Source organism: Pyxicephalus adspersus, chromosome 5 (genome assembly GCF_032062135.1).
Source record: "Pyxicephalus adspersus chromosome 5, UCB_Pads_2.0, whole genome shotgun sequence".
Taxonomy (NCBI): domain Eukaryota; kingdom Metazoa; phylum Chordata; class Amphibia; order Anura; family Pyxicephalidae; genus Pyxicephalus; species Pyxicephalus adspersus.
In genome coordinates, this window is record NC_092862.1 from 71,636,952 (window position 1) to 71,649,311 (window position 12,360).

A 12,360-nucleotide genomic window follows, 5' to 3' on the forward strand; every position below is an offset into this window, starting at 1 on the left:
ATATCAATATATATATATATCTTCTAGAAATCCCACCTACTTTAGAGTGTTGATGATGATGAGGGATTAGCATAGAAAAGCAGCATAAGCATCAGCATCATTTCTACTTGAATTTGCCTGATTCGGTTGTAACAAATTTCCTTGGTTCTGCAAGCAAAATTCAATGATACTGCTAAATAGATGCATTGCATTTAAATAGATTCCAGATCCTTGACCATGGTATGGCTACCACAATTGCTGATGGGTTACCTGGGGGCAGCAGTGGAAACATGTCCCAAGTAAAAAAAAAAACCAAAAAAAACATGAGTGGGGTTATTTACAAGTTTGAATCTACAATAGTATGGTGTTCGGAGTCATCTGGTACTTCAGCTTTTCATGTGTAACTTTTATTTATAAAAGGTGTAGGATTTCTTCTTATTTTCCAACCAGACATTTCTCTGAGCATGAAACTGTGATGGCATAAGGGCATCACAGTTTCATGCTCAGAGAAAGCATCAGAAAACAAATTTTTCCTATCCATAATAAAACGAAGAAACTATTTGTAATGGGCCTAGGCACACAAACCACAACCAACTCCAAGAATCCTTTTGTCAAGCTTTACTTGTCGTCATAAAACAAGGCGAGGGTTAATCAAGGGTTAATCACAGATGATCAGTCCGATAAGCGTGGTACAGAAGGGTAAGGCAAAGGCAGGTCAGGAACAATCCGAGGTCAGGGCAGGCAGCAGGCAAGAGTAGTCACAAACAATCCAAGGTCGGGGCAGGCGGAGTTCAGGCAGAATCAGGTATCAGACTGGGTTGCCAACACACAGAGAATGCACCCAAGCACACTGTACACACAGAGGCTTATAGTGGGCAATGGTGATCAGGACAGGTTCTCCTTAAATGGCCAGAGTTCCCAATGACCTTTCGCCACCTGGTGCCATTTGATTGGAGGATAACTGAATAACCGATTGGCCGCAGAGTGCCTCACCCCCGGGGGGTACAAGAAGCACGCGTGGTAGCGCACCTCTTCCCACAGCACCCATGGGACATGCCCTACTTTGCACATCCGCAGGAGTGCTGAGAACAAGACTTTCTCGGTTCACGTCCATAGGGATGCTGGGGATGCCGTCTGATATTTTGTCAAATATCACATGTGACAAAAAGTATATATATATATATTCTTTTACTATATATATTATATATATTCAAATGCACCAAATATTTTATTATTGTGGATGTCAATGCTTAGTAATTCAGGCTTTAAATCCTGTTTCTTTTCCTGATATTTTTTCCATTGCAATGTATAATACAAATTTATATTGCTGAAGAGTTGGGTCTTGGGAAAATACATCCTTTTGTGAAATTGTAAAAAAATAATGTTTTCCTTGTAACATGTGAAGCGAGATGTATAAAATAGCATTGGTATGACATATGGCTATCAATTTAGAAGACATGAGATAAATGAGGTGTTGCAGAGATTTCTTCATAGAACATAGCATCTTCATAACAGCTGCCATTGCATTTCCATTTAGGTATATCAGGATTAGTATATTCTGCATGTTTAAAAGAATTGTTTACGGTCGATTTAAAATAATAAATATTGTTTTGTTTCTAAATGTTGAAAAAATTATTATTACCAAAAAGATTCCAAAATTTACTAGAATTTTACAATATTTTCACATTGTCTTAAATGGTCACTAACATTTTTGAATGATTTTCCCAGGTATATTTCATCTAAAAGTACCAGAAAGTTCCCCAGTAGGCTCACCAATTGGAAGGATAAGAGCTGTGGATCCAGATTTTGGAAAGAATGCTGAGATTGAATATAGCATTGTTCCAGGAGATGGTGGGAATCTTTTTGAAATCAAAACTGACAATAATACACAAGAAGGAATACTGATCTTAAAAAAGGTATTTTATATAACACACTACATATTTTAAAATCATGAATGCTTAACTTATTTCTATAATTTTGATGCTCTGCTAAATGTAAAAACCATTAGCAATCACCATTCAGTACAATTTTCAGGTATGAAAAATGCGAAGTTTGACTGGTTGGGTCATGCTTGGAGAGGAGGAGCCTCTAGGTGATACTATGGCTTGCACAATAGTCGTGTGAGCCCTGAGAAAGGCTAAGATGTAAAATCTAAGCAGAAGCCTGGTCCTCTCCTGATTCTCTAGTGGTGAGAATGTTGCGCTGCAGGCTCCTGCCAGGTTGCTGTCCTTGGGCACACCAAGGTGGGTAGCCAAAGAAGGACAAGGTCGAGGCAGGCAGCAAGCAAGAGAGGTCAGGAACAAAGAGATCGGTCAAGAGCCAGAAAACCAGAAAATAGACACTGGTGACATGGAGGTCACCGCAGACAAAGGGAAACACAGGAGACAAAGGAAGAGACAGGAGGCACAGGTGACACAGCGGTCATTGAAGACACATAAAGGAATAGACTGGGAAAACAACAAACTTAGCAACGAGGGGTTAGCACAGAAGCTTGACTGGGAAACAATTACCAGGCAGGTAAATAGGAAATGCTCATCAGAGCTAGGGGCTCGGCACGTGGTGACACATTGCCTGAACACTGCAACTTACACAGTACTATGCAGTATTTTAAACAAGTTTTAAGTGCAAATGAAGAATTTCAATATTTGTTTCCTTATCCAATAAAAAAAAAACGTGGCCCAAAGTTTGTACAGTCTTCAATCACCATCACAACCATTACAATCTCACAGCACCACTTATGTTATTGAAAAATAATACCTCGACAGTGTCACTGGTTGGTAGGCATGGTGTTTGGGTTTATGTATTTGACACATTTGACCGGAACACAAACCAAATGTTGATGATGTTTGACAGATGGTTTCCACACAGAGCCATATGCTATACCTGTTATTAACATATATTGCACAACTCATCCAATTAGGCTCATTGGGCAAAAATTCTCACAGGAGAAGGGGTCTTTGGAACACAAAGAGTAGCAGGAGCATACAGGGTTATTGGACCAGAGTACACAAATAACACTGGGGAATGCATTTTTTGTTGAGTTAGATCTTGTACTAGTACTTGTTTTTTAGTAATTTTTGGGTGGTGAATACAGAAATGCCCCCAGTTTTTTGCTATCACGTCCAGTGTTTAAGATACAGGGTACCCTCCATTGTTGTCAAAAAACACACATTTTACATACAATGAAAAAATAATTGAAATATTAACTCAAATGTACTGTTTATTTAAATTTGATTTGTTCATACAAAGGATTTATTGTTACTCTATGACAATTTTTTTACAGTAAAACATTTGAAAATAAATCGGGTAAGCAGTTAAGGTAAAATGTAATGCTTATAGCTTTTCCTATAGTGTTCAGTGTTAGGACAATCCTGCCAGATGCTCCAACAATAGTCAGCCATCATATGCACATCCCATCTACCCAGATACCATCCTTCTATGACCTTCAAATCTTGAAAGAATCATTCACCTTACTCATCACTGACTGCACCAAGGTTTTCTGGGAACTTAGAAAGATGGCTATACATAAAATGCACCTTGGTGCTCATATTGCAGCCACACATTTTGTAGCTCCCCAAGAGATTTTGGACAATTTCTGTGTAATTATTTGCTCGTGTGTTTCCAAGAAAATTCTTGTGAGAAAAATAGTATCTCCCCTCAGAGGAAACGTTGTAGTAAATAAAACATGTATGAAGGAAGTCTTCCGTCAATAAATAAAAGGTATGTATTCAAAGGCACACAAAAATACAAAATGGTAAGCAAGTTCACAAAGTAAATAAAAAGAAAGCTTATAAGGCTATGACCTGCTTGATGTTACGGATCAGTGTGTGAGAGACTATGATGGAACAATATCTACCCACAACTTCAAGAAGAGCTTCTTTTATACCAAAAGTTTCACATTATTATACAGTGGATATAATTTGACTACCATATTATTGAAAACATAAAGAATCTAGCTGGTAGTTTGTTCCTGCCTAATGCCCCCTGGCAGATCTTGCCTGATCCCGGCTGGCAACCTGCGGTGGAGCCAGAAAAAACTACTGGAGCTGAAACCCCTGGAGCCCCGGAACCGCATGCGGTTCCCGAGCCTTTGTGTTGTGGCTCTATTCCCTATTTACAGCATCCGGCGTTAACACTTCTGCCGCCAGGGCAAATAGGGAACATTCCCTATCCTCTGTATGCATTGTGGAGGAACAGGGTTTTTCCTTCAGGGGGCGTTCCTGGTGAGGGGCGGAGCCATTAAGGCGGGATTCGAGAGAGAGTCCGGCCTAGTGTGCTCCTGCCTACCCCTGAAATGGCCTGATGGCCAAAAAAGTTTCCTGACACTTGGTCTAGACAGTTCCTATGTTCTCATGCCCCAAAATATGTAAATCTTGGGTTCTTACATAGATAACAACGTTAAAATAAATATACAGCTATCCAATTACCATTCCATGAGTGTTCACATACATAATCTAAGTATATTTAATATATGATCATTTCTAACAAATTTACAATGGCTTTGAATGATAACCAAGCATTCATTTCAACTTCTGACATTGTCCTGATGAAATGTTGAAATGAAATGCTGAATCTGTGGACCATCAAACACACTGGCTTTTATTTTTTCAAATGACAGGCTAGGAAACGCCAAAATGAGGTACTTCAATTGGCAAATCTTTAACAAACTGTTCATCGGACCCACTTTCATGTGCAGAGGCAGGAATATAATATTCTTTCTATCAACAAGTGGCTCATGTAGAATGTTTGAATCACCTGGTTTTAGGGCAGATCTTGGAGGCCAATTCCTTTCCACCCAATGCCTCTCACGAGCTCTGCTGTCTCACATGCACAGATAACGGGGATACTTGGTGTATCCGTGTTGCTGACCAAGAAGGAAGCATACCATTTTAAGATCAACACATATGACCCAATTGTGTTGGTGATATTGCAAAAACTCAATGAATCTCTTTATGTCTGCATATTCTTCACAAAGAGAAAATGAATGGCCAATTGGGACCGACCCAAATATATTGCCATTGTGAAGAAGGACACACTTTAAGCCCCACTATGTGCTATCGATAATTATTCGCCATTCAGTTGAGTTATTGATTGGAATTCCCAATACCTCCATTAAACCAGGTATGTTATGGCAATACACAAAGCCACTGTCAGTTGTAAAGTACTGCAGAAATGCAATTTCTCTGGTTTGAAAGTATGATACCTTTATTTATTCGAATAAGTTTTTCTCACGCAGTCTTGTTGCTAGGAGTTCTGAAGCCTTTTTCAATAGTCCCAAATCACGTGTCAAATCACTCAACTCATGCTGATCAAATCCCTTACAAACAGAGTCCTCTTCAGTTTCAAACTCTTCACCATTGTTGTCACCTAGTTCATCACCATAATCATGTTCTTCAAGAGAGGGTAATGTAACGAAAACCGGCATTGGGATTTCATCTGAATGAGCCACGGGGCGTAAAGCCCATGGTAGACTAGGATACTCTGTTACATTCTGTAACAGTCACTGAAATCATCTCCTGGCTCTTGCCAAACCATAGGCTTACCAAATGGCATCTTATCACATGTTCCCTTTGTCAACATCGGTAAACCCTCCACACACTGTTTGCACACCTTATGAGGGGCCCAGGACTTATCTTGATCACCAAGTTTAACTTTGAAATATGCCAAATAGGCTTGCTCTACAAATGTGCTGATGTTCGCCCTTTGACTGGGAATGGTGAAACTGCCACAGATATAACAAAATGAATATAGGATTGTTTAGGCACTTATGACAAGAAACAGCAGAACCAGACATGATCTGAAAGAAAGAAAATACATATGTAAGTAGAAAATTAAATTTTGCAGCACACAACCTCTGACCACACTGTCTTGCATGTAAATGAATAGCCTCTACTAATCCACGCTACAGTAATCACAATATTAAGCGGTAGAGAAAAAAACTGACGTGATAGAAGAAAACTAACTGCACTTTCAGAATCAGCATACTTATTTTAGTGTAAATAAGCTTAAAAATTTAGGTCTACAAAATATTTGTTCAAAATTGTTCCCCAGTGTTATCGAGGAACACAGGGTCACTGAAGCACAGAAGTCACTAAACTACAAAAGGTCACTTTAAAAATCACTCATGCACAGGGTCATTTGAGCACACAGAGACACACTGAAACATGGAATATATGTTCTTGTTGATTGTAGTGATACCTAAGAGGACTCGGGATTTCAACTGGACAAATCATTTTCAAGGGACATTTTTATATAAATATTTGGTCATTATGTCTAACCAGTAAACCTATGTACTAAACATAAGAAGAGCTGGAAGGAATAGAATGTCAACATAGCCTGGTGAAAGTAAAAAAAAACAAAAACCTGGCAGTAGGAGCAGGATGCAGCTATTTTCCTTGAAGCATTTCTATGGCAAACATTTTTGCCTGTATCTTATGCTGGAAAACCATGGGAGTACAATCTAAAGTCTGCCTATCTACCCTGAATATGTTTATAGTTAATATGTGATGAATAGCTAAATAGTTAAATGTGATGATATATTTTAATATATTTTTGTGCCTAGGCAATTCCACAAACCCCTAAGAGCTCCCAGGCTACCCAATTAACCAGTAACCCCAGGCTACATCTTGCAGCAAGGGCCTCTGGGACTCAACCTCGTCATTTACAGGCATTGATGGGCTATCAACCAGTGGTCTTACTGATCAGCCTGGGGGGCTTCATAAATCATTCTTTGGGAGCCCACTTCTATTCTCGTATTATTTTCAGATATATTCTCTCTTAGAGTAGCCACATCTTGTGTGCATACTGAACACGTTGAAGTTGTCCCTACTTTCATCCTAACAATACTGGCTTCCCACAGCTCACAATGTTCTGATTGTGCCGCTGGCTATATTGTACGCACACTTCATTGAATACTAAACACAATTTACTAAAACTTCCTAAATGCAAAACATGACATCTTGATCAACATACAAGACACCCACTTTTTTATTCAGACTTGTTTGATTTTGTTGCATTGTACACTATCTAGAAGTCCTTTCAACAAATGTCCCTTCATGCACCCCAAAGTATGCAGAATTAATGGTTGAACATAGTCTCCATGAACCTTGTTTACTGCTGTGGGAGAGGAGAAAATCCATGAAGAAATGGAAGGCCTGATTATCTCCAACACACAGATAAATGTGTTACATCAGCAACTGAAACTCTTCCTCCTGATTGCAGTATGATTTTTGATAAGTTGTTTTTAAGTTTGTATAAATGAGTTATTTTTATAACATTTATAACATTTGTTATAACATTTATAACAAGACTGGACCTTGATTTGCATAATGTTGCTTGAACAAACATATTTGTGGGTCTGAACTGTGACTAATGTTTGGTTTTGGCTGAAACCCAACTGAAGTTTACCTTCAGCACAACTTCTGAATAACCACTCAAAGTTTTGTCAAACAGTGCTGATATTTGGGTAGGTCAGAACAAAATGCAGGATGTTCAAGCCAACTTTTAGAACTGGTCAGGTTTCAAACTGCAACACTGGTTGTGAGACTACATTTGAAAAAAAAAGTGTATACATTATAACATATTGAACATAAGTGAGATAATGTGAAATGGAGATAAGCCTAGAAATTGTTAAACACTGACCTTTACGTGGCTTAAAAAACATGACAACAAACAATTAACAAATATTTATCACCAGCCCTGTGTTTTGTGTCTTCATAACAATTTATAGTATTTATTTTGTACAGTGTGAGTTATAAATCATTAAGCCTGTTTGCTGGTCTTACAATTTCTTATATTTTGTGTATTGGTAAATTAGCTCTTGTTTGGAACATTAGCATTGAGTCATGGGGAAGTTCATCCTGTTATTTGTTGAACACATTTGTTGATGATGGTCATTAAAGTAAAAATATATTATATTTAAAATGTAGAATTTAATTTAGTGGTGTACAACTGTGTACTAGGTAAGCTAGGTGTTTCACACTATTAGATATTCATGCAGAAACTGCTATTGCTATTTGCCTCTATAATAAAATGTAGATTGGTTCTGTAATGACTCTAACTTTAGTCTGTATTTATTCAGTGATGCAGAATTTGTTTGCATTCAATGAATATAATTCAATTAATGTTTTTCAATACACGGGTCAGAATCAGACAAGCTTTTCAATATCAGATAAGACAGGGTAAGCAAATGTTCTTATTAAAATTTCCATCTGAATGGCATCTAATTATAATGCTGTGCATTATGAATATGCTAATTAAACAAGGCAAACAAACTTATTGGTGCCACAACATGTCTTATTATTTTGCAAAGGACAACACTGTTCTTTTGAATATGGCATAGTTTCTCCAAATCTCCAAAATTAGACTTGCAGCATAAACTTTATGTAATTGGGTTTAACTAGTTGTGGTCTTGCCCTAAGAACGACTGTGTCCATTGCCCCCACACATTGGAACCTGCGGAATATATATATATATATATATATATATAACCTTTTATGCCACTGACAGTATTTTTCACTTATTCATTAGCAATTTATTTGTGACAAGTATGCAATGCTTACTGAACTGAAATGTGAAGAAGCCAAGCTTCCATGTGAACACTAGATGTCAGCCTTGGATAAGAATTTTTTTAGTGTGCTCCAACAGCGTTTATAATCAGTGACTGTCTGTATGGGAACAATTCTAAAAATTATCCTATGGCCTATTTTTATTTACAGAACTAGACAATGCTTTATGTAAGATGTAAATTTGGAGACGCATCTTTAATTTCGAAGTGCATGTATGTAATCGTCCAGGTCATTTGTAAGGTGTGTAAGAGTGTGATTGAGTATAATCTTTTTTCTTTGCTTTATATTATTAATTTTTCATCTTAATGGGAAAAATGGGTAAACTGACCTCTACTTTTAATTTAATGCGAAAATATTGTTTAAAACTATATATTTTTTTTACAGCCACTGGATTTTGAGACAAAGAAAGCATACACATTTAAAGTGGAAGCCTCCAATACCTTTGTGGATCATCATTTCAATTCAGTGGGACCATTTAAAGACACTGCAACTGTGAAAATAAATGTTTTAGATGTTGACGAACCTCCAGTTTTCAGCAAGCCAGTCTACACAATGGAAGTATATGAAGACACTCCTGTTGGCACAATTATAGGGGCTGTGACAGCACAAGATCTAGACATAGGAACTAGCCCCGTCAGGTATGATTTTCCATAATCAGTATACCTGTGCTCTGTTTAGATATTTTGTTCACCCTAAAACTAGTAAAGAAATTGATTTTGAATATAAAAAATATAAAACAAGTAAAAAAAACAAGTAAAAAATGCTGATATAGGTAGTAGCTAACCTTTTGTAGGATCTGCCTTTACAACATGTTTTGCTATAAAAAGTTTTACCTTTTTTATGATTTGCTGTTCTCTATCTGGTGTTAGCCAGATTGTAAAGTAACAAAATAATGTACATTCTAAATTGTAGTAAATGGCGTACCCCTTAAAGAGGACCTATTACCACATTTTATCAATTACCAAAAAATTAAATAATCAATTTAGAAAAACCTACATTTGTGAAATATATAAAAGGGTTAGCCACCCTTTTATATATTTCACAAATGTGGGTTTTCTAAATGGCTTTTTATTTTTTGGTCACAACAGTAAAATCTGCTGCCTCCTGGGATACATACTTCACATATGCCAAGGGAGTGTGGGCTGCTCCCTCTACGTATCCAGGCATGTCATAAGGGGCTTTACTGGAATGTAAAAAAGTGCTAATCTCACCCATGCCCTTCTGTAGAATAAAGTCTGGATGGCGCAGGGCCAACTGGATGGAGATTGTGAAGGGATCAAGTGTTATCTACTTTTTTTTTTTTTTAAATGAAAGTTCTGCTTTAACTCCTCATAAGCCTTTGTTAAAACTGAAGTTGATTGATTTTAGATCCAGTGACCCTATCACTAAGTTTCTGCAACATAGGTTTTTATGATTCCTAATATGGGTGGAAGAGTGCTCTACATAGCTTCTTAAAAACAGGAAGCAGTGGTAATGCCAATGTGTGCTGCTAAGTCTGCATGATCACAATACCTGATATCCAATGAAGTAAAAATGATGAACCAGGGACAATTTACCTAGAGAGGAAACTGCTAGATGATACAGAATGCCTATCAGCCAGGCTCCATCTGACTTCCTGAACTTTCTAATGCTGGTTGTAAGCACTTGGAGTGGGCAATCTGAGCAATTGCCAAAGGCTCTTCTCTTTTAGAAGAGCTCCCCAGAGGTTCACTCTAATTTCCAAAGCCTCCCTTATACCTGTAGAGCTGCATGTATTATCTGCAGCTCTCCCAAACAATTCAGAGCTGTTGAAGAAGACACAACAGTCACAGGCCCTGTCCGCCTTCCATTCAGAGCAGAAACTGAAAGCTGAAGGACAAGAATATCTTCACTTCTTCACCTGTATGTATGCTGGGACTGAAGTGGGAATTGGATTGTGAATATATGTACAGTATAATACAGGCATGTTTGTATGTATGTTTTGTTATGTTGTATGTAATGCAATTCTATGTTTTGTATAATGTGCAGATTGTGTTCATATACTGTATGTAATACAGAGCTTATATTTGTATATAATATGAAGGTATATTAACATTATTGAGCCCCATATCATTTTGGACCACATTTCGTCGATACATTTTGTATTTCTTTTTTCTACAATCCCTCATAACCTAATAAATAGTATGCCATTATAAAAGTAATAATTTTTAAATAAAAACATCCAGAATGCAATAGTTTATATTTTGTGCTTGTTTCCATTTCGTTTTAAAATCACTAAGAGGAAAAATGTGTTGTTGAGACAAGTCAGCTGAAATCCTTGATACATACATAACTTGCGTTTTAGCTTGAACACCAGTCATGGTGCTAATGACCTAAATTTCATTGCTATACTTTACATTTGCTGAGTTAGACAGACAGACTTGCACATCAGTGTAAATTTGCTGGTGGGCTTATCTTGACAGATATTCAATTATTTGGAGTCTATTAAGACAAGCACACCCATGACAGTCAGGATGACCTGCCTAAATGTAACTGCCTCTCCTCAGTAAGAATTTACTGTTGAGATCATTAAGTTAAAGCTCCCACTGATAGACCAATAAGTGTCTTTTTGGTCCCACTGATAGACCGATTTTTTTGCTGCATGTTCTGACCCTTTATGTGTTATCCCGTAGAACCAATGTCTGCTGCATGTTCCAGTTAATTGTAAAAAAGAGCTTTGTACCTCTCGAAACCCTAAGGAGTGTTATTGTAGTGCAGGATACTTTTATTTTTTGGAAAAATAGTGAAACAAAACACAATAGCTAGATTTTGTATCACAATACAGTGCTTTCTTTGCACTCTTAAGGATATGCTGCACAAATCAATTCCTGGAATCAGCTCAAGGACTCCAACACTCTCTTCTCCCAGCAATACAGAAATCTTTAAAACAGGCTTTGAGGATGCCTAATTCATTTTACTTCGAGAAAAAAATAGATTTTTATTAGGTTTTAACAGAAACATTTTTATTAAAGCAGACCTAAACTAAAATTATAACTTTAAATAAAAGGGTAGAAAACCTTTTATATAAAGTAAAATTATTATTATATTTTTTTAACTGCAACTACCTTTTTTAAAAGGTGAAACCCCTCCCATTCTGTCATGATCGCCCAAATGATCAAAACTGAAGGGAAGCACAGCGTCTACTTCACACATCCCAGAAGGCTTCTGACTGCCTCGGGCAATAATGCCATCCCTTGGCTGCCATCCCTTTAATATAAACAACCTGCGGGTGTTTCCCAGCTGTTAGAATCCAAATAGAGCCCATCCCTAGAGTCTATGTTGTGACCTAAAAGTCCCATTTAGAATAAATACCTTTAAAAGCAGTTACAGAGGTGGTTTGTTTTTAAGCTCATTTACCAGTTCAACTAGTTAGGAATATAGAAATACCTTCAAGATTAAAGTCGGGGTCACTTTAATAAAATAAAGATGATACAGCAGTGTAAAGTTGGACAGAAGCAGGGAAAACAGAAATAGGCCTAAATTATTAGAGACAAGTAACAAAGGTATGCTTTTAACTACAAGCATTAAATTTTGATAAAGGATAAGCATAGAGACCTGAACTTCCCTTTTGTTGAGGTTTAAAAGCAGTCAACAGATACATTAAAAATTGGTTACATTGTTCTGCAGGGTATACCAATTCTGAGTTAGATCAGCAGTCAATCCCTAAATTGAGTTTGTACTACATGGTACACACCCGCAAGGAATCGTTGCCTCACAAGATTAGGAAACAATTTCAACTTAACAGACACTCTTCCCTTCTTTTGCCATTCTGGGTTAATCCTGACTTCCCTTCTAT

General features: G+C 37.2%; 1 protein-coding gene across 2 annotated transcripts in view; it reads left to right on the forward strand.

Annotated features, from left to right (window-relative positions):
* CDH12 (cadherin 12) overlaps positions 1-12,360 on the forward strand; it is a 410,196-nt gene that overhangs the window by 378,803 nt on the left and 19,033 nt on the right. For both annotated transcript variants that reach the window (XM_072411847.1, XM_072411848.1), the window contains 2 exons: positions 1,708-1,895; positions 8,931-9,184. In XM_072411847.1, coding sequence (XP_072267948.1) covers positions 1,708-1,895; positions 8,931-9,184 — 442 coding nt within the window. The remainder of the gene's footprint in view (positions 1-1,707; positions 1,896-8,930; positions 9,185-12,360) is intronic.